This window comes from Rhipicephalus sanguineus, chromosome 3 (assembly GCF_013339695.2).
Source record: "Rhipicephalus sanguineus isolate Rsan-2018 chromosome 3, BIME_Rsan_1.4, whole genome shotgun sequence".
NCBI lineage: Eukaryota > Metazoa > Arthropoda > Arachnida > Ixodida > Ixodidae > Rhipicephalus > Rhipicephalus sanguineus.
In genome coordinates, this window is record NC_051178.1 from 135,304,044 (window position 1) to 135,332,023 (window position 27,980).

The 27,980-nt window shown below is 47.8% G+C and overlaps 3 protein-coding genes and 2 non-coding genes across 5 annotated transcripts; 2 read left to right on the top strand and 3 right to left on the bottom strand.

Moving 5' to 3' along the window:
- Nucleotides 1-37: 37 nt before the first annotated feature.
- LOC119387215 (transcription initiation factor TFIID subunit 11) lies at nucleotides 38-6,164 on the bottom strand. The gene is made up of 4 exons (XM_037654533.2): nucleotides 5,964-6,164; nucleotides 4,983-5,358; nucleotides 3,353-3,628; nucleotides 38-257 (listed from the first exon to the last, which is right to left on the bottom strand). The coding sequence occupies exons 1-4, from the start codon at nucleotides 5,989-5,991 to the stop codon at nucleotides 254-256; spliced, it is 684 nt and encodes a 227-aa protein (XP_037510461.1). The 5' UTR covers nucleotides 5,992-6,164; the 3' UTR covers nucleotides 38-253.
- Nucleotides 6,165-6,657: 493 nt separating this feature from the next.
- On the top strand, nucleotides 6,658-7,751 carry LOC119387216 (peptidyl-prolyl cis-trans isomerase E). The gene has a single exon (XM_037654534.2). It carries the CDS (start codon nucleotides 6,829-6,831, stop codon nucleotides 7,747-7,749), a length of 921 nt encoding a protein of 306 aa, XP_037510462.1. The 5' UTR covers nucleotides 6,658-6,828; the 3' UTR covers nucleotides 7,750-7,751.
- Nucleotides 7,752-8,427: 676 nt separating this feature from the next.
- Nucleotides 8,428-27,970, bottom strand: LOC119385882 (alkaline phosphatase). The gene is made up of 10 exons (XM_037653250.2): nucleotides 27,829-27,970; nucleotides 26,506-26,729; nucleotides 15,742-15,922; nucleotides 14,957-15,132; nucleotides 13,352-13,553; nucleotides 12,228-12,365; nucleotides 11,093-11,284; nucleotides 10,550-10,645; nucleotides 9,659-9,803; nucleotides 8,428-8,578 (listed from the first exon to the last, which is right to left on the bottom strand). The coding sequence occupies exons 1-10, from the start codon at nucleotides 27,941-27,943 to the stop codon at nucleotides 8,428-8,430; spliced, it is 1,620 nt and encodes a 539-aa protein (XP_037509178.1). The 5' UTR covers nucleotides 27,944-27,970.
- Trnap-agg (transfer RNA proline (anticodon AGG)) lies at nucleotides 23,681-23,752 on the top strand. Its single transcript has one exon. It is a non-coding gene; the product is annotated as a tRNA-Pro (tRNA).
- On the bottom strand, nucleotides 23,929-24,000 carry Trnap-agg (transfer RNA proline (anticodon AGG)). Its single transcript has one exon. It is a non-coding gene; the product is annotated as a tRNA-Pro (tRNA).
- Nucleotides 27,971-27,980: the final 10 nt, after the last annotated feature.

Below are 27,980 nucleotides of genomic sequence, written 5' to 3' on the forward strand. Positions count from 1 at the left end.
ATATAGCAGATAGAAACCATGCATCATTTCATCACATCATCACACCACATCCTTTTATTATTTAAATACTTTTCATTTTCATACTTCACAAATCATGAACAAATGTCCGGTGTTATGATAAAGAAAGATGATAAAATGTACAGAATGCAAAAAATAAAATATTTTACATATTCACACCTGTGGTCTCTGCATCTGCAGCAACAATGCACTGCTGTCAAGTTATCACCTGGTTCCTTTCCTGATTCTGCTGATGTCACCTGATAGGAAAGCAAGACACCAAAGAAACATGAAAACAAAACATAATAAGCAAAACTAAAAGCATACCAGCTAGCTATACTCTTGACTTGTGTGTATGCAAGTATGCATCCTGAGAAGTTTTTATTGATTGCGTTTCTCAAGTTCAATATATATACGTTTACATTATGCCCCTATGCTCGTACTAAAGCATATCAAGGCAGGTTAAATGCAACCTTTTAAGAAGCTTACAATCATGCAAACTGATGAAAACATATGAAGCAAAAGAAAATGCATAACTACATTTAGGGGGAGCTCAGTAGTGGGCGAGGGAAAAGTACACGAAATGCATGAAGACATGTATAAAATGACATAACAGTACTGTAATGATGAACTCCTCTAGGGTACACAGTACACAAAAGGTAATGAGCTTTGAAGAACATAAACACCTTGCAAGAAGAGTTTCAGGCATCAGCATCAAATAAATAGAGGGTGAATTAAAGACCTCAAGGTCAAAATAGTACTCAATTAAGTTTCTGCCTTACCCTAATAAGCCATTAATGAAGTTTCATTGAAAGAGACCCTGAAATAGTTTTGACGATTTTGCACAAATGAGATGAGCCAATAGCAGAAGTCCTTTGGATCACTAGCAGACAAATTTAAATGCTCTGCGTAATGTGTGTAATTTATTACAAGGTTTTAAATACTATGTGGATTGCTGCAGATGGCCATGGCACTGCCAATCGAGTTTTCAGCCCCTGGTCATGGCCCATCATGTGAGTGAGCAATGTAAAACAGGGAAACTATCTGATTGGCTGTCCCACTGACGTCGCAGGTAAATTTTCCAACCTAACTGGGAACAAATGTTCTTCAAGATAGTAAAACACATTGTATCTGAATTCTACAGTAACAGAAAGAAAATAAACAATCCCAGTTTACTACTACACTTGAGAACTTCCTGTGGACAGCAAGCATTGTCTACCTGTGTTATAACGTAAACCTGTGCAGAAAGTTCTGCACCCATGGTCAAGAGAAGTATTTGAGCGTCAGTCTTGATATTAGCCCAAGAATACTGCTAAGTCGTGAGACTATCCGCAACAATATGCGCTCGCACCATGTGCTCAGCTCATATAGTACACGCATATAAGTAGCCAAACACTCTACCACCCTTTTTGTGATTTCCTGTTTCTTAGCGCAGTGAACATCTAAAAATGATTTTAAACAGACAAAATGAAATTGGATAGAACAGAGCGTTGGGAAGCTTTGCATACTCTACTTTCTCATGCACATAGCTGACCTTTATCACGTTTCTTTAGGAGAACGGAATGAGGGTTTCAATAGGGTATACAGACATTACTTATTCATGTGCTGAAGATAGTGCATGAATAAACTGTTTGCATTCTGAATAGTGAAAAGAAAGAAAGAATGCTGATTACTGCCAAAGAGGCTAGGAATCTTAATAAAACATGCTGTTAGGCTAGTTGGTTCATACTTTTAGATTTCACGAGCATGCACCTTATGACAGGACATTGAACTAGACGGAATGTATCGCACTTGTCTTGCTTCTACTTGTCAAACCTAGCAGGCTAGAAATGGCCCTACGATGCAAAACACTACATAATGTTAAACAGAAACTATGGAGTATTTACAAAAGTGCTGTCAACAGCTTTCTTTCTATGTGCTTGGATGAGCACACGAACCACACACAGAAGGCACCTTATGTGCTGGCTTGAAAATCTGAAATTCTGCAATGTGAGCCTCTATAGCGTGCGACACTGCACCAGGTAGTAGGCTTGATTCACTTGATGTAACTACGAAAGGTCACTGCTGCCAACCTTAGCTTAAATGTCAAAGCGCTAATTAAAAATGGACTCCGCTGCTGCCTTGTCACAGGTAACAAACTATGCCTTGTCAAAAAATTTTTAGAGTATGCAATTCAGTGCAGCCTCCATAGCTCGAAAAAGTACCAGCTTTTGCAGCAACTGAGGGGACAGAATTGCATATAACCCAAAGCACATTGCTACAATCTACGCCAATTCCCTTTAACGTAGAGAAGGGCTGCGAAAGGTCGAAAACCTTTTTTTGTATTTTTTTTTTCAAATTAAAAACAACACTATATATATAAACCAATAATAGGAGACAACATTGCTGGATAAAAGAAACAATAAACTGACCAAGTAATGCAATAGCCTTCCCAATACAAGCTGTTCAGGCTTTAGCCATGGTATGCATGCGTTCTACAAGAAGCATAGGGCAGTGCTAATCCCCGTGACGATAGTGCTTGCTTTAACAGCACACAAATAACGTTTTCTAGCACCACTGTCCTCCTCAAAATGCATGTTGTAACCATAGAGCTGGAAATAATGTAGTTTGAGTGGGACGTTTCATTATGCATACACAAGGGTGCTGCTGATACTGTTGCAGTGTGCCTTGAAATTAGGGCAACATTGCTCACAGCTAGCAAAGCGGGTGCAGTCGGCACCGCAACACAACATGGCCGCAGCTGGCAAAACTGCTGCTCACACAGTGAAAAATTCCTTCATCATTGTTCGATATGTCATAAACATGTCATTCGCTCATCTTAATATGTGACTAAGAGCTAGAGGACAAGGAATACGTGCACAATGGTTTGGAGTAAATAACAATGGCGTACAATGGAACCTCAAAGGAGGGCAGCAGAGAAATCTGCACTCTTTTTCTTTTGTCATGACACAATTGTTAGTAGTATATATCTCTTACCTGTATGCATTCTCCACGCCAAAGTGACAACCGATAAGTAACGGTAAGAAAGTTAATAACAGGACAGTACTGATTAGTCACCAAGCAATGAGCACAGAAAAAAGAAAAGGCCCAAGAAAATCAGCAGGTGGACAGAAAAAAAAAGGGATTACATTTACCAGTTAGTAACGATGACAGCACAAGTCAGTCAACCTTTGAGACATGCCTCGTTATGTGTAATGTTTGTTGAGGAGATGCAGAAAAGTTGAGCACAGAGGAGAACAAGAATCCATAAGAAGCACGACAGATGGACGAACACTGGACGTGGAAAGTTGATGGACAGAATTGCGACATGACACACAGCGTGGAAACAAAGTACAGTGCCGCTCAACACAGGTACCTGAGGAAACAGGCAGGCCGCTTGTGTCCATTCGGGATAAAGCCACGGGCCCTGAGACGGCGAACAGCTTCGCGCAAATGCTTGGGCTGTAGAGGCCCAGTCTCCCCTTGCTTCTCAAGAACGTCAAGTGCCTCTTCCACTACTTCACCCACAAACACCTTTGCAATGCCAGACACTGCAATAACCACGTTCTGTGAGACCGAGCAACCCGTGATGGACTGGACGAGCCGCTTCACTGCTGCTTTCGGAAATGCTGAACGGCGGTACATCTCATATCTGCGTGGGTAAGTAGGAATGAACTGCACCTGGGACGCTGAGACTAGGGCACAAAAAGAGTCAGCGGAAGTGTCGACAAATATGAATTAGCAGAATAATAAACCTTTACACACGTCACACTGGCACTTTTCAACAGCTGTCTAGTATGTGTATAGCTCCGGGTGACGCAGTCACCACTTGACTCGCAAACACTGTATAAATACTGACACTATTTCCATGACATGTGGATGACTCCTGACCAACTTGCCTGAAGCTGCACCATATTTGGCATGCATTTAAAACTGGCTCTATTATATGGTAATATACCCAATGGTTTGTTGCTTGTTCAATGTGTTAGTGTCTTTGAGGACAGCTAATCATGGCAGTTGAGGAAAGGCCATGGAGGCGGGGCTTCCCCACATCCATGTTACTCCGCAAGTAGAACGGCAGCTTGCAGCCGATTTCAATTACAGTTTCAGTTTCAGTTTTGTTTGCTCGCAGCGTTAACACGTTTAAAAAAACATATACATGAAAAATGTGGATGGGAGAGAGACATTTCGACTGTTCAGTGTGCATTTCAGTGTCACATTTCGAGCACATTTTTCTTGCAGAACTAAACAGCGAGTTTGCAGCCGCACACGAAGCAAAACACGTCCCGGATGTCATATTTACCTTAGAAAACAAGCGTGCAGAAAATGTGGCGCTGTCTAGGAAAAGGGGAAAAAAAGAGGAAATTCTTGTAAGTGAACAATAATTTATTTTAAATATGACTTCCCGTAACTGTTTTAGTCTTATAATAAATAAATCGGTACTTACTTGGCCAAGGCAAATAAGAAAATTACAAATAAAGTTAGGTACTATTTATTAATGTGCGAGCAGGCAAGGGTTACGGTTCTGTAGCTTCCACAGCACTGCCAAGAAAAGCTGCCCTCAAGTGTAGCACAACGACTTTGAAAATTACCTTACGAAACAATAAAAGCGGAACACAAAATTTTTGCATCAGTGCCTCTATAACATTAGTGTCATTAAAAGAGCAACTTACTAAACTAATAAACAGAATAACTTATAAATAGCAACCATTATAGTTTAGTGTTCATTCAAACACAATCTCATCTTGATTACAATCCAAAGAAAAAGAACTAGTGTACAATTTCTGTACATGGGAAATGATCTTTTAGTAACCTAGCACCGCGGATAATGTCAGAGCCATACAGTGCTATACCTGAAATAAACTCTATGCATGAGACACTAAAGAACCTAATTTTGTACAGGTGGATTGAGTGTGACATTTCAGATGTTTCAGAGTTATTTAGTGCACACTGTTGTTCACTGACAATGACAGTTATAATAAACGGTGATGGAAAGGAAATCGCACCTGTTCAACTGCGCTTCCGAGAAATTGGATACGAGAACCTGCATCTTCTCGCGCTCTTCTTCTTCAATCTGCTCCCTCGTCTTGCTAGGTGCCGGCTGGCTGTCTGATCCACCGGCAGCGCCTTCGACTCTCCGCGAAGAAAGGCTTGGGCCCGGTGTGTGACTTACAGACTCCTCGAGCATCTGAAGAGTGATTTCATTTTCTGGTGAGTCTACCTTTGGCTCGTCTTGGTCGTGGTCCTGTTCGTGATCCTGTTCATTGTCATGGTCATGATCGTGTTCAGTGTCGTCGTGGTCGAGATCAGCTTCCTGGTCATCAGCGTTGGCCGAGTTTTCCTTGGCGTCCTCATCGCTTTTCGCCTGGGACAAGTCTCCTCCTAATGAAAACACATAATGAAGTACACTGATAGCATATCAGTCCGCAGGCGTATCTGACTCTTTCGAAAAGGTCACGACTGGTGTAGTTGTCTGTTAACTGTCCAACTGATAAGGAAGGAAGATATTGCGCAAGTACTGAGAGCAAACATCGTGTAATTACTTAGCACAAAAGGAGGCGCCTCTTGGTCACCGGAACTGGAACTCAGACTGATTCGTGTGTTACGCCGCCGAGGCCTGAGCATGCCAGGGGGTGTTCGCATACAATATTTGATGTCGCGATTGCGGACAGACAATCTTAACACACACTGCCCTTTAGTTGCACATCTTGCACCGGTCACCTTAATGTAATCCCAAATGCTCACCCAAGGCTCCGCAAGAGAGTTAAAACCCCACAAGTAAAAACATCGCCGGCCTTTCGTTTGTTTCTCAGCTGGATCACGACGCGCGATACGCGCATCACACGTGTAGTGGACAGTTAGGGCCAAGAAGACCTCACAGCACCGAACGAGCACATACTAGTGCGCTTTCTTAGTCCACACGAGCTGCCTGTTTGTCTAACGTTAACCATTACAAACGAGAAATAGGTTACTGGGAGATATTTTACCTGCGCTGTCGTCAGGAAACGTTGACATCGTGGATGTTGCCGGCGACTGTCAAGAGACGATGCAAAGGTTGTCACAGCCAAAGTGCAGCCAGAGTGAAGGAGTTCGCGAGCGTCGTTGATCACCACGGATGATGCTCACCGTGGAAAATGTGACAAACGGAAAGGCTCCAAAGAACGATGCGAACTCAATGTTTACCTAACGATGACCTAACACATGACCTAACACAGCTGCCATGTTGCTGTTTCGAGCGCACTAACGGCACTAACACTAGTGACGCTAGCGGACGATAGCGGTGGCCTCTGAGATTGGCTTCGGCAACGCGCCGTTTGCCAAAGCTCGGAGGTCACGTTCAAACCACTATCTTCTTCGAATTGTTGGTCCATGTGTTGACAAAGAATCGTGTACTTCAAAACAAAATAACAAAAGTGCGAAAGGAAAAATTTTCCTTCGCTAAATAAGAAGCAGGTGGTGCGTCTGCACGAACGAAATGGGCTTCGGTTTCATCAAAAGCACCCTCCACCGCTTAATTCTCGAATTCAAGTATCAAAACGCATGTCATATTGCTCTTTATAAACGACAAGAAAAGGCACATGTTTTATGGTCTAGTATTAAATAAAGAACTTTTTTTTTCAACGTGGCCAAGATATAAAACGGATAATTCATGGCAGAGTGCCGTTATCGGTCAAGCAACGCTGAGATTGTTTATGTCGGTGGCTGCTGGCGGTTGCCGAAACGTGCGTGAATCTTGCCGCTATGTTTCTCGTCACAAGTAAGTTTTCGTAGTTTCTGCCGTGTTTTCGAAAGTAGGGAGAGCTCCTTGCCGCGAGCAACTGACACGGAACGTAAACGTCGTCTTTGATCGCAATGGCGACTACATCGAAACGCATCGTCTACGTTGGAGGACTCGCGGAGGAAGTCGACGAAAAGGTACTGCACGCTGCTTTCATACCGTTCGGCGACTTGGTGGACGTGCAGATTCCACTCGACTACGAAACGGAAAAGCACCGCGGTTTCGCCTTCGTCGAGTTTGAGAGCGCGGAGGACGCCGCTGCGGCCATCGACAACATGAACGACTCGGAGCTGTTCGGCCGAACCATTCGCGTCAACATTGCCAAGCCGATGAAGATCAAGGAGGGTTCCACGAGAGCCGTGTGGTCCGAAGACAGCTGGTTGCGACAGCACGCCGGTGAAACCCTCAACACCAAAGAAGGCGACGAGGACTCAAAGGAAGGCGACGAAGCCGAAGCGCAGAGCGACGACAAGGAGGTCGCTGACAAAGCGAAGAAGTCGACCAATCCTCAGGTGTACCTCGATATTAGCGTCGATGGCCAAGAGATCGGTAGGGTCCGCATCATACTCTACAAAGATGTGGTGCCTCGCACGGCAGAGAACTTCCGTTGCCTGTGCACGCACGAGAGGGGATTCGGCTTCATCAAGAGCACTTTTCACCGCATCATTCCGGGATTCATGTGCCAAGGCGGTGACATCACGAACCACAACGGCACCGGCGGTAGGTCCATTTACGGCCGCAAGTTCGACGACGAAAACTTCGAGCTGAAGCACACCGGTCCGGGAATACTCTCCATGGCCAATTCGGGTCCCAACAGTAACAGCTCCCAGTTCTTTCTCACCACGGCCAAGACAGATTGGCTCGACGGGAAGCACGTAGTGTTTGGACAGGTCATCAGTGGCATGGAGGTCGTCAGAAAGATGGAAACGTACGGTTCTTCGTCGGGCAAGGTATCCAAGAAGGTTGAAATTTGCAACAGTGGCGAATACACGTAGTTTTAGCTTAATAAAGTGATTTTTGTATTGTATGTACCAAGTCTGCGCTGTATTTCCTCAACACTCTTACAGTTCTCAAAAAAGTATGGATGAAAGTCTTTGTATGACGCAATTAAATGTAATATCTTTTTTTTTTTTGGAATGGCGATAACAATGAGTAATATTTTTATTTTTATTATTAATTGCGATACTAGATCGGGCCGCATTTTCCTATCTTCTATTTCTTTGGTAAGCGTGTGATATTGGTACGTCATACAGCACGCCACGCATGCCCGAGGCATACTTCAGTACGTGCGGCACAAAAGTATAGATGATGAGTATTTTTTGACAAATACCATTTCCAAACTAGCGTTTAAATGCCCACGCAATTCCTGCGTCAGTCAACGGACAGCTGACGGGAGGAACGCGCACACATACAGATCTGCGACCAGGCTCTCCGAGAAACATCCAGAAATTCCTTTACAAGAAATTATGTTAACATGTCAACTGCATTTCACTCCTTTCCCAGCTAACCTAAAATGGCGGCTAAAGCGGACACACAGTTCTCGATATCGCCAACGTGGACTTGGTGCTCTTGTAGAGCACAACGGGAAAAGTAAGGCTCTACCTGGCCTCTCCGTGACTAGAAGCAAAGACTAGAAATAAATTCGCCATCACACGCGAACCATTTATTGGAGTTTATAGGAAAGTCTTGATGAACATGTGCAGGTAAAAGATAACAGCGAGCGCGAGGGCGTATTTGACGGGACCCGGGATCCACGCAGCGAGAGCTGCCAATAGGGACTGGCGCCTCGCACGGTAACTCGATTCGTCCAGACCCGCGGCGTACCTGCAATAACATAAAGATGAAAATAAAAATGCGGCTTAGTATTGTAAGCCCACAGAGACAGGGATACCCGCAAATCAAATTCGTCATGTCGCGCGCGCGAGAAATTTAAACGCAGGCGTGACGCCGGAGATGCAGCTCCGTAGATCGAGACTTTAACAGACCTATTTTATATTACACACTCGCGCGTTACGCGTTTTTTTCTATGTACTTTTGTATTTATGTTCCATGTTTGCATTGAAGCTCGCTTTTTGCTTTTTATTTATTCGTTTATTTTTTCGTGTATACCTAGATCTCTCATGTGTGTTTCCCCGTTAGAATTTGTTGTTTTTCTTCTTAAAGGGACACTAAATTGAAACAATAAATGAGTTTAGGCTGATAAATTATACTCTGTAACCTCTGGTGTAGCTATTTCCACCGCCATGTGTTCTTAATAGATGAGAAAATCAATGCCGAAAGTGTCACTTTTAAATTACCCACCGAAATCTCCGATGGTGACGTCACGGATTTCAGTAGTTTTTTTTTTTTTTTTTTTGCATTTTGGACTCATTGGCTCAACGAAATTTCGTGAAACTTGGTGTGGTAAGTCTCTGACAGTCTCAGAAGACAATTTACTTCATTTTTACCGGTTAGGAACCGTAGGCTCTGATCAAAATCTATGATGTCACGGCGACTGGTGGGAGGTGGCTTCAAGGTGACGTCGCCACCCGCATTTCCTTTACCAAGCGTCTTCTCGACGCAACCGTGGCGTTTTTGGTATCGTGAAAAAGTAAGTCACCAATACGAGAAAAATCGTTTTTCTCTTTAGTGTCCCTTTAAGGCCGCCTGGTAATTTTTACATGGTTCTAAGCACCGAAGTACTTCGCACTTAATGAAATGAATGAAATGAATGAATGAATGAATGAATGAATGAATGAATGAATGAATGAATGAATGAACTTAAATAAACTCCCGGCACAAACTTTCTCGCACCCCAGGATGACCGATCATCAGGAGCGCGAATAGGACGAGTCTCTTCAAGACCCTCTCATGGTTGTCCCTATATCGTAACTCGCGCATAAATGCTACCGCAAACATCCGTACCTGATGACCTCGTAGATGTAGGTCTGCTCGTGCACCCCGCTGAAGAGGTGCGCGTATGGTCCGTAGGCGAACACGGCCACGTCCTCGCCGCTGTGCGTGCCCGCCTTCTCCGGGTACAGGGACGGAAAGGCGAAGTCCTTGCGGGCTGCGAGCGAAAGGAACGCGTTTGCTGCAGATGCCTAATCGCTAGGACTGACACCTGTACACCTCACGGCGTTCTCGCTTCGTGCTGTGTATGTTCTGACCACAAGGACTGTATACCGTCGTTGCGTCTATAATAACGATGATGATGATAGCCAATGGAAACGCAGGGCGACGAAGAACATTATCATTCTACGCAGGGCTGTAATTATGATATGACCGCCACTGATACTTGCGGGCATACGATAATTCTATAGCGTTCTGCCTCTTCAGGAGTGTGGGTATATATCTACAACGCTGCATATAAGTATGTTATCTCTAACTCATTAATCAATCCCTTATTTCCCTTTCCAATGTGTCGGGCAGCCAATCGGTCGTGGCCTTTGTTAGGTACCATGCATCTCTACTAGGTCCCGTCCTGCGATGATACCGTTCCCCATCGGTTCCATTATTTTTCTTCATGAATGATGTATTTTTATTATTCAGCTTAACCACAGCCAGAACCAGATGGATTGATGCGGCATGACTGAGATCAGGTGTACGCATTTCATATGTGCTTGACAATATATCTGCACTTCCACTTGCATCTCCTATCATGTGAATACATACGCACCGTAACCGCGGCGTGCAAGCATGCATTGTGGCCTGCACGTAGCCAGCGAATCGGTAAAGCGGCGTGCAATGCATCTATTCGGCTTTTTGAATGCACGCGCATTAACTTAACGGGCAGAGAGTAAAAGTTGTACAGACTTGTCTCCTCCAAAGTAAGGTTTGAGTAGTCCCGCTGGAATCCCGGACCGGCAGCGTAGTTAAGCAGGGTCCTCTGATGCGGCTTTTCGTCGAGACCTGCGAGAGTAACTTATGGTTAATAAACGCTGCGATTCGTATGGATAGCTCCAATTATTAGCACCCCCCCCCCCCCCCCCCCCCACCAATCTGCCGTTGATCGAGTTCGAAAGAAAACAAGCTTCGCAGTCGCAAAAATGAAAAATGAAGCGATGAAGGGCTTCCCTGTCTTTGGTCCACGGCTTTCCAGGGGGAATAATGGGAACAGCTATTTGGATGAAACATTAGTATAGTAGTGGTCTTTCGTCAATTATCGTCAAAAACCTGCGTGGCCATGGCCTTGCACTTAGAACAATCATTTTGCAGGTCCGTCTGGGTAAACGTATGCGGCCGACTTAATTGGCGCCCCCCTCAGACAATTACAGGGGGGGGGGGGGGCTCTGCCCCTTTGTGCGCACGCCTGTGGGCATCACACACACATCAGCCCAGTGTCATGTGACTACGTACCGAAGACGTTCGCTCCTCGGTGCGGCTTTCCGCCCATGACGAACGTGTGTCCGTGGTCGGCGGTGACGATGATGAGCGTCTCTTCGGGCCGCGTCATCTCGACCGCCTTGGCAACGGCTAGGTCCAGCGAGAGAACCTCGGTCAGCGACCGGTGTGCCTTTGCCTCGTGGTGACCCTTGTCGATTTGGCCCGCTGGGAGTCGCGAAATATTTTGCGTTACAAGAGGCATTTCTATATCAGAGTGGGTGCGTTCGCGCACACGTTCTTGCAACAACTTCAGTGTCAGCGAAGCGTTTTTGCCGATGCTATCCATGTGGTGCACTCCATGTACAGTACGGTACAACGTTAGAAGGCAGCGACGTTTCCACCTCAAATCGGATGCGTCCAAGCCCGCACCAATGAGCACGCTCTCTGCACTGACGCCTCAAGCCGGACGGCTTATGACGTCTGTGCAGAGAACGACTGTTTTCCGACCCCGCCGCCGGAGAACAGTCGCGGAGGCGATCGGCTACCACGCTTCGGTCATCTCGGCGGTGCCTTTCTCAAAGATATGTGAGAAGATGAGTCGTTCAAGAACGTTGAGTGAATGCTGCGCACAGTATACTAAGTTGAACCTTGCAGCAATGAAGCGCTGTTGGCTATTATAATATCGATATTTTTGTGGTGCTTTGCGCATACCCTAGCGGGAGTTCGACAGGCGGGATGCACGACGAGACCGTTCCATTAGTCAAAATGCCGCAAAGAATTCGATGAATAGCAAAAGTGTGACAACGGAACTTTTGATCTATTTATACGTGCAGAGATATACTCTCAGTATACCATCACGAGACAAGCAACGCGAGGGACGTCCCGTGAGGACATGTCGGGGCCGTATTTTCAGTTGAACGCTTTTGGGAATAAGACATCCAGTGCGCGCAGATGTGACTCTCGGCGAGGAATGCGATGTGGGGCATTGTAAAGTTATTTTCGGTTGCATATAGGCGAGTAGTAATCTCCGAATTTATAATCTCTGTTCATCAGTGAAAGCTGCAGTGATTAACTTTTTTCTCGTGCTGGATACCGTGAAACACACTAATGTCTATTAACTGGTTAAGTCTGATTGCGACGCGGTAACTGGTTAAGTCTGGGTGCATACCTTCGACGAGTAGCAGGAAGCCGTCGGGATTTTTGCTCAGAATTTGGATCGCCTTTTCGGTGAGTTTGGTCAAAAGGCTGGTGCCCTCTCGAATGTCGTCCAGATTCTCGTACGGGAGGTCACCGCTGGCCAGCAATGCTGCGAATTAAGTCACGTGAAGTGTCTGGCTACGCCTTACAAACACATCTGCGCAGCCTCATGTGAGTGTAGTTTGTTTCTGTGTTTGCGTTTATTTTTCTGTATTAAAGTAGTTTGGCTGCCGCGGCAGCTTTTTATTTGACCGAATGTGACCAAATGACGCCACCGCTACGTAAGAACGAGGTCAGGTCACGCGGTTTAGCGCCAGATGAGATGAAATCAATGTGTTAATTCTTACGTACGACCCTGTGCAACAGGGGTGCTGAAGAAAGAAGGCACTGAGCCGTGCTTCTTTCAAGGAAGCAGAAATGACGCACCCCGGTTCTATGCATCCTGTTTCTCCATCTGGGCCCACGTTGGTATCTATAGTTTAGCGGCTAAGGCGTTGCGCAACGACGCTCGACGACGCGGATTCGATTCCAGGCCCCGGCGACGACGTTTCTATGGGGGCAAGATGCCGGACCACCCGTGTACTCAATTTATATAGGTGCATGCCCGTTGAAGAACCCCAGGTGGCGAGAATTAACATGAACCATCCAAAATTTCAGTTCTTCATTTGCTACAAACAATGTAATCATAACTGAGGATTCCAGAAAGCTTACAATGTTAGCGAAGATGTGGCAATCAAGCTTTATACAGTGGAAGGCAAGATAATAGATCAAGGAAAAAGCATCAGTATGTAAAGCTTGAGAACAAATGCTGGCCATAAGGCTCAGGAAATGTTTTAAAGAAAATAAAACGTTCCTGGAAAAATGTTTTATCTAGCAATCAATCACTACTGCGCTGCAGTAGCTAAACTGCAGCGACCTATAGAACGGATGCTTTCTTGTGGCAACAAAGATTTCAATGTCCCTAGGTTGCAATAAGATACACAATGTTGCTCAGCGAATTAAAAAATATTATCGCACTTCTCGTGCCGCAGCCACATGATAGCACATTTCAATGCAACGTGGAATATGCCACGTCAAATCTGGTCACACATGTACCTAGGACGGTATCCGCCGTCGCAGTATCCAGGTTCTCGACGTCCTTCTTCGTGTTGCACACGTATGCGTTCATCCGGTCCGACTGCTTGAGGTTGGTCCACTCCTCGATCAGGTTCCGGCTGTCCGGGCGCTTTCCCGGCTGGCCAGTCTGCTGGGCCTCTTCGGGCACGAGGAAGTGTGCGCGCCCGCCGCCAGCAATGAACTGCAGGTCACGTGGAGCGACGTCACTTGGTTGCATGCACCGCGTGCTTCAGCAATATCGCTTCGGTGACATATACGACTGATTACCGGAAGACAACAGAATGGGTCAGAGAAGAAACAGGGGTAACAGCTATGCAGCTTAGAAGAGCGAAGCGCGGTAACCGATCGCCTCCGCGACTAAAGAGGTGTAGTTCCGCTCAGGCACTCGGCAATGCTCTCCGAAGGCGGGGTCACCGGCCGTCTGGCTCATGACGTCCGTCCGGAGCGCGCGCCCATTAAGGTGCAAGCTTGCGTGCATCCGCCTTCGAGGAGGAAACGCCGCAGACTTCTACAGTTCTATCCGACTTAAGTTTACATTAAGTTAAAGAAATGAGCCTGGGCTGGCCACGTAATGTGTAGGACAGACAACCGATGGTCATTTAGAGCAACGGAGTGAATACCATGGAAGGGATGGGAAACGCAGCCGAGGACGGTAGCCACGTGACGATATTAACCCTTTGAAACACTATGTACACAAGTGTGTACACCACTTGTTTTTGCTATTTGTATTTACTAGGGGTTAAGAAAGCGCAAGGTACATTGAGCTTTGAACGACATGAACCAGCGGCGCAATAAATTTGTCTTCATTTAACTTCATTTTGCAGTGTGCTTTTGCATATGATCACTTTGTTGAAGGCACTACCGTATTCGACGAGTCGCTCGACACGTCGCTTCCTGCAACCCATGTCAAAAGTACAACTTTTCTGTGCTCATCATGGACATAACCGAAAACGAATTTGAAATATATTTCTAGCCAGAGATTTCATTCGATTTATGCAAAAACAGAGCATGAATGACTTCATAATAAATAGATATTTAATTACAAAGTAATTAAGAATGATTACTATAACACGCATGAATTAACGTCTTACGAAATTATTTTTGCTGCAATATAATATCGAGCGCCTCCAAATAATATTGCGTCGATTTGACGCATTTACAGAAGTTTCTTCATAGGTGGCGTCTGAAAGGGTTAAGAAGTTCGCAGGCATAAAATCGAACCGCCTTGCAAAAGGAAGGGTAAATCGGAGATCACTGGAAGAGCAGGGGCGTAGCCAAGGGGTGAGGTGGGGTGGGGGGTTCAACCCCCCCCCCCCCCCCCGAAAATTTTCAATTTTGCTTGCGTATATACGCACACATACAAACGCACGCACGACCGTGCATAAAGTATGGTTGAACACCCCCCCCCCCCCCCCCCCCCGAAAAAGAATTTCTGGCTACGCCCCTGTGGAAGAGGCCTTCGTCTCTATATAGCAGTGAACATAAAATGGGCTGCTGCTGCTGCTGCTGATGATGATGATTCATTACCGGCTTCGACAAACCGCATGTTCATCGAAATCGCGCGCGTGAGGATGTAGTGCTCACCCGCAAGTGCAGTCCTGGAGGCCGGTGCACCAACTGGTGCGCTATGTCGAGGCAATTTTGGCTCCCGCCCTTGACGCCCACGCTGCTCTCCCACTCACGGTGCGCCGAGTGCGCGTAGCCCGCGGCCACCGTGGCGTCCGTCACGCCGGCTGTGGTCACGAATCCCGTGGTCTTGTCTGCAAGAGTGAGCCATTTGTCAGCACGACACGCGCTCCACGAAAACATCGCAATTTCAGCTTCATTCCACAACATTGACGCGCACGTATCGAATAAACTGAACTCGATGCTCAAGCTTTGACTGTACACTACGGTAGCAAAAACGGGAAGCTTTTGCTTCGTTTGCTACAAGAATAACACGACACATGCAGATTCAACCATCGCCAAACGTGGTCGAACTCGCGTTTAGCCACGCTCGTGGGATGGTTTAGCCTAAAAACACCAAAAAGTGGACGAGGGAGCGCCCTCCGTCTTGGCTCAAATTCGCAGGTAGCGGGTTCGGACTCCACCCACGAAAACGGCGCTTTTTCGTCCACTTTAGTTCTTTTCGATTTAGGTCATAATCATTACAGTACAGTTATAAAAGAAATAAATTGCCCTACGCTTTCCTGGGCTGTTTAATTTTCTGTCGGTTTCATTGGTTGTGTCTAGCAAAATTACGAGCCTCTCGTACAATTCCCCTTCTTTCGCAATATAGCCGTGAAGAATCCTTCGTTCTGTTCTGAAGGCCCTTCATGACTTCGTTAAGAAGGAGTTTGACTCACTTCGAAGGAGGAAAGCATACGCACCGCATTCCTGTGCGAGCTCGTAGAGACACTTGAGGTGATGGCGCGGATTGGAGGACTCGCTGCAGTTGTTGAGTGTGACGTGCGCCGAGACTCCCAGCGTATAGTAGTTGTTCTTGACGCCGCACTGGATGGCCGTGCCCGAGCACGCGGAGTCGGGCACCAGGCGGTCCGCGCAGTAGACCTGCGCTACACGGGCCGCTGCACACCCGTCTTGTCGACCGACGCGTTCACAAGCGCTGCGACGTCTGTGTTTCTGTCACTGCGCTAAACGCTGTAATTTCTTTCCCTTTCCCCTCCTCTTTTTCTTGAACATGCTCTCTCATCCTTCCCTTCTGTGGTTGGGAGGGAAGGATCAAGGCCTAGAGATACACGCTGCTACAGGAAGGCAATCGCTGCCTTGACGAAGACAAGTCCACTTGTCGAAACGTTGGCTACAGCGACAACCCCTATTCAAAGATTTTTCATCTCTTCAAGCTTCCATGTTCGCCTGAGCTTCGGCCCTTTTTTTTTATTTTGATTTGCACACATTAGGCCATCTATGGGGTTAACCTAACCAGGCCCTTACCCAGGAATTTTTTTTGGGGGCGGGGGAGAGGGTTGTGTAGAAACGCTAACTTTGGCAACTGGTGGTCGCTGTGAAGGCATGTAAGTATTTTAGTATTACCCGAAAAGTTAAAGCATGAAAAAAATTCGGTAGGGAGGGGGGAGGGGGGCATTAAGAACCCCCCCCCCCCCCCCCCGTCAGTTACGTCCCTGAGCCTGACGACATGACCCCTGCGACAGCACTGTGCCAAGTGCCAGCGAATATTCTAAAGAAGGATTTCTTCGTGGGCTGGTTGGTGCTTGCTAATAATCCGAAGTAAATAAACACACAGCCTATTTGGGCGTTTCCGTGTCCTGCTTGTTATGTGTCTTTGCGCTGCACGACGATTATTTGCCAGCGAATGCGGCGGCCAACGTCAAAGTATTATGAACTGAAACATTGCCACATACACTGTCATTGAGCCACACATTAAAGTTATACCCTTAGTGTGGAAGGCGGCAGGAAAATGAACGAGGAAGTGGCAAGGAACGAGGAAGTGGCAATCGAAAGTGGTCGTATGCAACCGCTTTATGATTGCAATGATATATATCATTCCATCCAACTGGGCTGTCAACGGCTGTGAAAGGAATAAAGGAAACTGTCGGCACGGGGGCCCTCACTGGCTAGGTAAACAAATTGATTGTCTATATACGTTGTGTATCTACATACTCATAACTTCAACGAGGACACGGACGTCTTTATACGATATATTTTCACATGCAGCTCAGGTTAAAAAAGAGTAAAAAAAGTAAAATAATAATTAACGCCCCCATACAGTGTATAGGCCACGGAAACAAATGCGAATGGGTAAAATCGATTAATGACATAAGGTTTAATGTTATTAACAGATTACATCGTGTGCCCATCGGTGCCTTGCGCATCACACTTATAATGACGCACAACGAAACGCTGACTCCGATAAACAGAAGAAGGACAAAGTATTAGTCGCAGACCATCTGTTCAACATCTCAGCATGAAGCCTAGGCGGCGAGGAAATAACTCGGTACCGTTTTACTAGCAGTGAGGTTTCTTTCTCTCTCTCTCTCTCTGTTTTCTTCAATTGTGAGCGATTCTATTGACTGGAATCTGTCGCGCCGTTTTATTCTACGGTATTGGCAGACGTCACACGTTTCACTGTCTACCGCGGGCTGCACAGACACTTCCGTATTGCCAACGCTGCATGCATTCCCAAAGAAAATGAATTATGATCTCAGTTGACAACCGTTGTCTGAAATCTGAACTTTGTCTTTCTAAGTGAGTGTTATTTTTGGCACTAATGCTTCTTATTTCCTCACGAAAACAATAAAAGTATTACCTAATGAGTTTTTATCTATATACTTTCGACCTTACGAGCATGTAGGCCGGGTGTCGAATAGACGACCTCCGAAGTTTATAGAGACTCGAACTCCGAACCTTACATTTGCGCGTGGTATCGAACCCCCGACCCCCGAAGTATCGAATCGATATGTGTCGAAGAATTAGTACTGACAAGCACATACTGATAAGGAGTTATATGGCTAGTGGACATCGATAGTGGAAATGCATCGGTGTTGCCAGGGGGTGGGGTGCAGTCCCACCCTCCGAAATTTTAAAATTTTGCGCGTGTATATATACGCACACATATACAAACACACGGCGTACGAACATATCCAAAGGGTAGTTGAACACCCCCTCCCCGAAAAAAAATTTCTGGCTACGCCCCTGGTAGTGGATCGAAGCGGATGCGAATGCGCTAAAGAGACATGGACACGTGCGTGGTCAGATCAAGTTCAGTAAGGTTGGCAAGATCCGATAACGATTGCAACGACCCGATAAGGACCGATTAAGTTCGGATGTGTCCGATCACTCTCGGTCGGGCTCGGATCGGATCCGATGAGCGTTTGATCGCGTTCGATGTTCTCCGATAAGGATTCGTGAGGGTCAAAAGAGGGGTATTTAAACATTATCGGTTTCAGAATGTTGAGATGCAATCGAGACTTAAACACTGCATTTGTACATGTGACGTCACACCATACGCGATGCCAAACATCAAATTGTCACTCGGCATGTCGAACAAGTACGGCTGGAGCTCACGCACGTGGTCGCGTGGAGGCACCCTTTGGAGGAGCGTCTACCTTCGGAGGGCGCGCCAATATTCAGGCATGCTTAGAAGATCCCTGTAAATTCATCTTCATCCAATTTTATTTCCCTTTATCCCATAATTACCTCATTTCAATTAATATATACAAATGACGCTCCCTTAATTATGCTTTACTTGTGTTCATTATCTCTTGGTTTCACATATATATATATATATATATATATATATATATATATATATATATATATTCCTGATGAAGGCCAGACTCTGGCTGAAACGTCGAAATAAACAACGTTGTGACTTCTCACGGAGGATCTACTTGACTATATATATATATATATATATATATATATATATATATATATATATATATATATATATATATATATATATATATATATTGTGAAAGGCAAGAACGGCAATGCGGCTCGGCTGCTTGCGCGAGGAGCTGGAAAAGCACCAAGGAAAAGGGGGAAGAAGTTGAGAATATAGAACAGCCGGCCCAGGAACGGGTGCTGTCTCTGTGTCTCGTTCATTACAATGGCGCAGCCGTCCGACGAACCTCTGCTTGACGACCTGCAGTCGCACACAGTGCTCCGGAGCGGACGCACAGTTTCGCGTTCAGCGGCTTCCGCTACAGCGGCTTCGGGCTCCGAGCCCAACCCCGCCCCAGGACCAACTGACTCGTCTACAGGTGTCACCACAGCTCCGGTCTTCGACTTCACTGCCTTGCAGGTGGACGCTACATCAGTCCCAAGGGACGCTGTCCATGCTCCCTCGGACTTTATTTCGCACACCACCGCCCAAGCGACCTCCGCATCGACGCCAGAGGTCAACACTCCTACTTCAAATGCGGTCTGCAGCGACTTCACCGTGCTCACGCAGGCAGTCTCTACCATCATGAAGTCCGTGGCAGACACCAACGCATGCATTACAAGAGCCTTGGCACGTACAACACTGCCTCCGCCATCTCTCACCGAACTTCCGAATTTCGAGGATTTCAGACAACCCAACGATCTGGCTGCAGACCATCGATGCCTTGGCCCGCCAACATTCTTGGCCTCACGACGTCAAAATGTCTTTCGCCGAGAACCGACTACGCGATTCGGCCAAAGCTTGGCATCGTTACGACGGACATAACCACACCACTTGGACCTCATGGAGTGCAGCCCTAGTGAGTGCCTTCCGCCCGCTTTCGTCCACGTATGACGAGCAGTTCATGCGAATGCGATCGCGCCGGCAAGGTCCCACTGAAGATGTCACGACTTACATTTATGATAAGCTTCAGCTCCTCAACGACTGTGGCATCACGTGGCAGTCTCCAGCTGCGCGCCAGTACGCGGTCGACGGAATGTGGGACGCCACTCATGCGGCCATCCTGTCCTCTCAGTTGCCTGAGATCTCACCCACCGACTTCGCTCACAAGGCCGCGGAAGTGCAGCAGAGTACCCGACGCCGTCTTACGTTCGGCACGCCACAGCAGGCCGGACAGTCCCCACCCACCTCCGCGCGACGGGGTTGCTTTTTGTGCGGACGTATTGGGCACAACGCCAAGGAGTGCCGCCAATCGTCTCAACCCCGGATTCAGTACCAAGCATTTCAAACCCCAGTGTTACAAGTGCATGTTGAAGGGATCGGCGACTTGTCAGCGCTTGTTGATACCGGCGCTGAACGAACGGCACTGCACCGACGTCACGCTCCCGACGCTATTTCCCCATGGACGCAGCCTCCACTCCGCGGACTGGGAGGCAGCGTGATGCCAGTGGGCATGCTCGACGTTTATGTCCGGACGACAGCGGGGACAAAGTTTCTGCCAGCCATTCCTGTCTTTGAGGATCTACCTGCCGACATGATTCTGGGCACAGACTTCCTGCTGTCGGACGACATCCAGATCACCATCGATCGCGGCCATGTAGAGCTCCGGCCTTCGTCAACCGAGGCTGCGGCGACGCCGCTGCCAATGCCGAGAGGTGAGCCGCCGAGTCCGCTTACCTTAAGTTCTATACTGACTCGGCATAACGCAATATTCGCCGACACTACGGCAGATCTCCCGGGTACTAAGATGCTTTTGCATCGAATACCAACGGGGGACCACTCTCCGATATGCGTGCCGTTGAGAAGATACGCTGAGAAGGAGCGCGCCGTTATCGCAGATCAAGTACGCGAAATGCTCTCCGCAGGCATAATCAGGCCTTCATCAAGTCCGTGGGCAGCACCTGTCGTGCTCGTGCGAAAGAAAAATGGGTCCATGCGGTTCTGCGTAGACTACAGGCAGCTCAACAAGTGTACGACGCCCGACTCGTACCCATTGCCTCGCATCGACGACGCCATCGATACAGTTCGCCACTGCAGATTCTTCTCCTCACTCGACTTACGCGCAGGCTACTGGCAGATTAGCGTCGCAGAAGAGGATAAGTGCAAGACCGCCTTTCGCACTCCGTCAGGCCTATATGAATTCAATCGCATGCCGTTTGGGCTCAGAACGGCCCCCAGCACATTTCAGCGCGCGATGAATTCCGTACTAGGCTCACTGAAGAACCGAGCCTGCGTGGTCTATTTAGATGACATCCTCGTCGTCGGCACCACGGAGGATGAACACCTTCGCAATTTAAACGAAGTGCTACACAAGCTCTACGAGGCGGGGTTCCGCTTAAACCGAGAGAAGTGCCAGTTCGGTCTGTCTAAGATAGCGTACCTTGGACATCAGATTTCTCCCGACGGTATACAGCCACTCCCGGAGCGCATCGCAGCAGTGTCGGAATTTCCCACACCAGCCAACTTGAAGCAAGTGCAGTCGTTTATGGGCATGGCATCTTACCTGCGGAGGTTTATTCCCCACTTCGCTTCGATTGCGGCTCCCCTGAGCGATCTCCTCAAAAAGGACGTCCAGTTTGAATGGGGCGCCGCACAAGAAACTGCTTTTCGGACGATAAAGCGAGAGCTCACTGCCTGTCCTGTATTGAGTCACTTCAATGATGACTGGGCCACTGAAGTGCACACCGACGCTAGCCAAGTCGGTCTAGGGGCAGTGCTAGTCCAGCGTGATCCAGAAGGCGTCGAGCACATCGTCGCTTATTCCAGCCGGAAACTCTCCGAGACCGAGCGCCACTATCACTCCAATGAGCTGGAATGTCTGGCAGTGGTGTGGAGCGTGGACGATAAATTCCGCCATTATCTCTTCGGACGCAGGTTCACCGTGGTAACCGATAATGCCGCGTTGACTTGGATGTTTTCCAAGCAACAGCTCAAGCATAAGTTTGCTCGGTGGATTATCACGCTCCAAGAGTATGACTTTGACGTGCGTCATCGCGCTGGGGTCTTGAACAACGTCGCCGATGCCTTGTCACGCAATCCACTCATGCGCGTTGAAGGAAGCAAGCAAAATCACATCTATTTTGCCCAAGTAAACGTGCGCAAAACCCAAGAAGAGGACGAGGACTTGGCGCCAATCATTGCATCTGTAACGGGCACGGAAACAAATCCGTTGTTTGCAATACGCAATGATGTACTGTGCCGTCGTCAGTGGCACCACGACCTCTCGGAAGAACGCTACCTCTTGGCTGTTCCGAAATGTCTGCGTACCGAAATACTACGGGCCATTCATGATGATCCCGAAGGAGGGCACATTGGACAACGAGCCACGCTTCGCAAGCTGCAAGAACGCTTCTGGTGGCCGAAAATGCAGAGTAATGTGCGCTCTTACGTAGCCTGTTGCGAAGAGTGTCAACGGTTTAAACGACTGCCGGGGTGGTCAGCCTGGACTGTTAACACCAGTGCAGATACCCGATCAGATATTTCATACGGTGGGCATCGATTACATAGGGCCGCTACCCACCACCACTGCTGGAAACCGCTACATCATTGTAGCTGTGGACTATCTGTCCAAATACGTAGAAGTGGCAGCCGTACCATCTCTTGCCTCCGTTCATTTAGTCAATTTCTTGCAGCGCAGATTTGAATGGAGGCATGGCTTGCCAAAAAAACTTATATCTGACCGTGCAACAACATTTCGTAGCCGGGAACTGCGAACGTATCTTTCCAAGGCGGGTGTACAGCACCATTACGCATCAGCGTTCCATCCGCAGACAAACGGCCTTACTGAGCGTACTAATCAAAGTATTCAGGCAAGACTCGCTCCGTACACCAAATTCGACAAGAAAGGAGAGGCCGATTGGGACGTACACCTTCGGGTTGCTGGCTATGCAGTTAACACGGCGCTGCAGACGTCTACCGGTGCGACACCGTACGAAATCGTATACGGAAAGCTGCCCCAGCTGAAAGCGGTCCTCAGCCTAGACGCTCCTGTTAGCGTCACACGCCATGACAGCCGTACAGACGCCTGTCAGAAGATCAGAGCTGCGGCCAGGAAAAGAGCCGCACGAGCACAAGAAAAACAAAAGCGCTATTATGACCGCCGCCGGCGCCCTGCACCGGAATATAAAATTGGAGACGAAGTGTGGGTGCAAAGGGGCGGCAGCTGCCCGGGCAAGAAGTTACTACCGAAGTTCGAGGGGCCCTTCACGATCACCGAACGGTTAGGACAAAATACCTGGCGCGTTACCACCTCAAATCCAAGCTTTGCACTCGATCGGCGGAAAAAGAACAACTTCGCAGTGCATGTGTCACGCTTCAAGAAACGAGTGCGTCCCTTGGACTGAACTGTTGTTTCTTTTTGTTTGCCAGGTCCGCAGCGTGGCCGAGTGTGAAAGGCAAGAACGGCAATGCGGCTCGGCTGCTTGCGCGAGGAGCTGGAAAAGCACCAAGGAAAAGGGGGAAGAAGTTGAGAATATAGAACAGCCGGCCCAGGAACGGGTGCTGTCTCTGTGTCTCGTTCATTACAATATATATATATATATATATATATATATATATATATATATATATGGTTGTTTCTCAGAAAAACGGGCCCCTAGATCCATTCTCCTCGTTTCGTTCATTTGCTGAGCAAGTGATCTGGGCACGCGTCAGTGCGTTTGTCCAGCTGCATTGGCTGAATCAGGATCAGACTTGAATCGACCACACCGCACATGCTTACGAGCGCAGGTGCTCCGGCGCGAGCAAACAATAGTCTGACCGTGCATTGCTGCAATGAGAGAAAAGCACTTGAAGTTGCACCGTCGTCGCCATTCTCAATCTACGCGATTCGACGAGCCCGAGAGCGTACAGTGCCATTCGGCAGGCTCCCTCTCCTTTCTGAACGGCGGAGATCGTACAACTCGCCTCACCACGTGTTGCCCAAGAAACCGGCTTTCGCGCTTTTAGCGGCTAACCATCGTGGCTCGTTGGTCTAGGGGTATGATTCTCGCTTAGGGTGCGAGAGGTCCCGGGTTCAAATCCCGGACGAGCCCTCTTTTTTTTTTAATTCACAAGACTTTTTTTTTTTTCACGCATCGAGTTAACTAAACATCTCCGAAAACGCGCACGCAAAAATAAAGCCGTCAAATGAGGTACTCCATAAATCCGAAAATGTTGAAGAGTACCCCGACTCCGTTTGCGCAAGAAAAAAAGAAAAAGAAAAAGGTCTGGGCTCGTCCGGGATTTGAACCCGGGACCTCTCGCACCCTAAGCGAGAATCATACCCCTAGACCAACGAGCCGACGACGACGAGCCGTCCCAAAGAGCGTGGACGGTTTGGCCTCAGTCTACCAAGTGGCTAGAGAGGACAGCGCTGAAAGGGGTAACCCGAATCAGGGGAAAGCGCTATCTCCCAGAGATAAAAATAAAGGCACAGAAACTGAAAAAAAAAGAAAGAAAGAAAGAAAGAAAGAAAGAAAGAAAGAAAGAAAGAAAGAAAGAAAGAAAGAAAGAAAGAAAGAAAGAAAGAAAGAAAGAAAGAAAGAAAGAAAGAAAAACTTCCACGTGTGCTGGGATGGAGAGCAAAGGAAAACTCGCACGCTGGGGGAAGGAAAACAACAGGCATTTCATTTTGTGTACTACCTTTTTGAGAACAGAAAATGCGGTTCACCCCCTTGGGTTCGCTCTCCACCCAAGCCTAGCACTAGTGCTCAAATTTGGTCAGGGTGGTCTCAGGGGTCTCAGACCCCCCTCGCAAGACTGATGGTCATATGTGTTAGCAAAATAAACAATTATGTTAATATAATAATGAGGCAGCCATGTGCACCATGGACCGATGTTATATATATTTGTCCATGCTAATTAAATCTCGTGTTTTTGTGTAAAGTGTAATTACAGCATTTTTTAAAAAAATATTTACACTTAGCTTTACAGTCTCCATCGCATTAGAACGTCGAGAATATATCCGGAAATGCTCATTTTGTCCGTGGTGTAACGATTACCATGAAAGAATGGCTTTGCGAATATTATTACATACATGCAAGGACCAAGGCTTCGTTTCATTGTGAGCTGTTTTAGGTCACATAGCGACGAGTACAGTGGCAGAGCGTGCACATATGCGCCAGCAATTTAAAAATTATTTCGGCCATTCGAATAAAAAGAATAGTAAAATAAGATATTAGCCGGTTTTGTCCTCCCCTCTTTATTTCCGTCTCCACTTTTGCTCGAATCACTATAGACCCCTCTTCGATGACCTCTTAAAGGGACACTAAAGGCAAATATTAAGTCGACGTTGATTGTTGAAATAGCGGTCCAGAAACCTCGTAGTGCTGCTTTTGTGCCAAGGAAGTGCTTATTTTGAAATAAAATCACGTTTTTAGTGGTCCGCATCGCGTTAGCGCGCTTCAAATCTCCCGCCTGAAAATACGACTTTCATACGTCACTGCTGCCGTGCCCAACGTTGCCCGCTTTTACTGCGCGGCCGCCGACACTAGTAGTAGCCGAGCGGAAGTAGCGGGACCCACAGTAGCAACAACGGCGCTGCGGCAAAGACTTGCTCGGATGGGCACATTCAAAGCCTTCACCAAGTTGCGGTTGGTCTCGTAATCCTCAGTACGAAAGTGCAGCGAGCACACACGCAGAGGTTTTGACTGTTTAGCACACTGGCACAATGACATGACACTAAGCCACTTCGAGCGTAATTCCACGGCACCCAGTGAAAAGACACAGCGGTTTCCTTGCTGCAGCACTGGCGTTGTGCACCATTTGGGCATCTGGCAATATCACACGCATGCGGCATTTTGTCGAACTTTCTGTCAGAGCGACTTTCACGAGCGCGCAAAACACGCACGGCAGTACGCGATCCCGAAACTACCACTGAGACGGGCGAGGCGCAGTTCGGCGAAAACGGAACCATTGAACCACGCGCGCCGTTCCCCATGGCAACGCCACGGAGGTTTTGTTTTCCATGAATCAAGCGGAAACGAACAAACAGCATTTTATTACGTCTTTTGATGCTCGGAATGTTCTTTTTTTACTGCTGCTAGTTTGATTACTAGTGATTTATTGTAGGCCGACTTCCATACGTCATCGGGATCACTTCGAAAATGTCCCACTCGTGGCGCTCATCATGTGATACATTTAGCTTAATTTCTCGGTAAGTAGGGCACTGCTGTTGATAATATTGCTGTTTTAGAAGTTGTCATACATTGGGCTTTCACTCTGACATAAATTGTATTTGCCTTTAGTGTCCCTTTAACAGCTAGCTCATAAGTGGGCATCATACCGTAGACGGGGTGGTACAACTACGCCGCATGCAGTTACACTAAACTAAACAATCTGATAGCATAGGCGTGCGCACAGGGGGCGCAAGAAGAGGGAGGGGGGGGGGGGGTTGAGGCACCGCCCCTATAGTCATCTAAAAAGGGCGCCAAGTCTGTCCCGTACCTTAATTCAGTCGTGTCTTTCCCGTTTTCCCGTCATTGTAGAGACCACTCTGTCATGGCTAACCACTGATGTTGCATTCTAAGAACTGCTTACTCCCCACCCTTACACCCGGAAAGACGGGGACCAATGACAGGCCCTTGTGAGAAGCACGTCATCGCTTCATTTTTATTTTTGCATCCACTGCGAATATTGAGATTGTTTTCTGTCGGACTCGACAAGGGAGGGGGTGGGGGGGTAAGGTAGAACTCCTAGAAATCGTAATTAGAGATCGTAATTTACTATTACGAAGAAAATCATTTTCCTCTTTAGCGTCCCTTTAATGATATTCAACGAATCTAGTCGGCAGAGATACGCGGCTCACCTTGGAGAGCGAAGTGTGAGGGAATTTCTCGAAGGAGAGGGCGCTGTTCTCGCCTGCCGTGCCGGTCAGCTGTCCCTTGAACACGCGAGCCGCCGTGATGGTGGAGATGCCCATGCCGTCACCGATGAACAAGATCACGTTGTTGGCGCGGCCTTCGAACTTCTCGGTTTTCAGGCGCTGCTGAAGGGCCTCGCGGTTCAAACGGTACCAGAACTCGGGATCCTCTGCGACCGAGAGCGCCCGCTAACACGACACCGAAGATTGCAGTGCATGCCCCGACGTTGCGGGCGAGCAGCCATACGTAGTACATTGGGTGTTCTAGCTAAGTCATCAGGTTATAAATGGCTTGCACTAAACGTCACTGAAACCGCCATGCTGGAGTGCCGACATGTCAGGACGCGAAATTTTTGATGTGGCGTTTATGCTATCAGTACGTCGCATGCAGGTTCTTTCGTTAGTCATGCACAAAGGCCAATAGCCTTCCTGTAGCGTCGTTATCGCATTGAAGCAAGTAAACCATGTGATTATGCTGCCTTGACGCCATCAAGCCCGCCATGTTGGAGTAGCAGAACGTTAAATGACGCCTCGTGCAACAATACGCAGGTCTATGGCCAAGGGGAATGGTCTGAGTGTTGAGTACTGCGCAATAATCAGAGGCATGATGCACAAAGCTTATTGTTCGCAAGTGCTCTTTGGCATTGGCCGGTCGCCTTCAAGTTAAAACATCGCGATTTGCTGGAATGCATTGCTATGAATAACTTCAGCGTAAGAACATTCTTGTAAATACTGGCCGAGAAGATAAGGAACTAGCCAGGCAGCGATACATGTGTATGCTCACAGGCTCGGGGAAGCCGTACTGAACAGTTGTACTAGCCATTAAAACGCGACCAGAACGGGAATAGAATGTGTTGCGTGTGTTGCACGAGCCAATGCAGACTAGAGCATGCACTGACTTCATTGTTGAACACATGTTTTGGTTGAGTTCGTACAGCCATGGTGTGGTGTGTCTAAACATAAGCCTGCGCCTGATACGGCCAACATAAGATGTATGTGCTCGTTTGAGTTGACCTATTGATGAATATGTTATGGGGAGAGTGATGGTCGTGCTGAGCGCCTTCTGCATCTTTACTGGTAAGCATGCGCTCTTGTGCATCGACTCCCCCATCGAATCGTCAGAGCTCGGAGAGCGCCTGCCTATTGTTATCTTTAGGAAGATTTGAACCAGCAGCTTGAGCCTGCAAGTCTCGCATACACTGAGCACGAGGTCGCGGTGACAGCCACGACTTTAGGAGACATGCCCGCCTGTCTCGACAGAACACTCACTTTCCTCCTGGGCCGTCGGGTTAGGAAAGTGCGTGGTGGCGGCTGCCGCGGCAACGGTGAACGCCGAGCCCGCTAGCACAACGGCGACGACCGCCAGGCGGGCGGCGGACGCCATGGCCGCTCCCTCCTCCCTGGCTTGCTTGGTAGCCTAT

Coding starts and splice junctions, on each gene's coding strand:
- LOC119387215 (XM_037654533.2), bottom strand. CDS start 5,991: ATGTCAACGTTTCCTGACGACAGCGCAG. Junction 5,359..5,963: donor GTTTCCTGACGACAGCGCAG/GTAAAATATCTC, acceptor TGTTTTCATTAG/GAGGAGACTTGTCCCAGGCG. Junction 3,629..4,982: donor TCGGAAGCGCAGTTGAACAG/GTGCGATTTCCT, acceptor TTACCCACGCAG/ATATGAGATGTACCGCCGTT.
- LOC119387216 (XM_037654534.2), top strand. CDS start 6,829: ATGGCGACTACATCGAAACGCATCGTCTACGTTGGAGGACTCGCGGAG.
- LOC119385882 (XM_037653250.2), bottom strand. CDS start 27,943: ATGGCGTCCGCCGCCCGCCTGGCGGTCGTCGCCGTTGTGCTAGCGGGC. Junction 13,554..14,956: donor CTCCAGGACTGCACTTGCGG/GTGAGCACTACA, acceptor CGTGACCTGCAG/TTCATTGCTGGCGGCGGGCG. Junction 9,804..10,549: donor CCTTACTTTGGAGGAGACAA/GTCTGTACAACT, acceptor TTTCGCTCGCAG/CCCGCAAGGACTTCGCCTTT.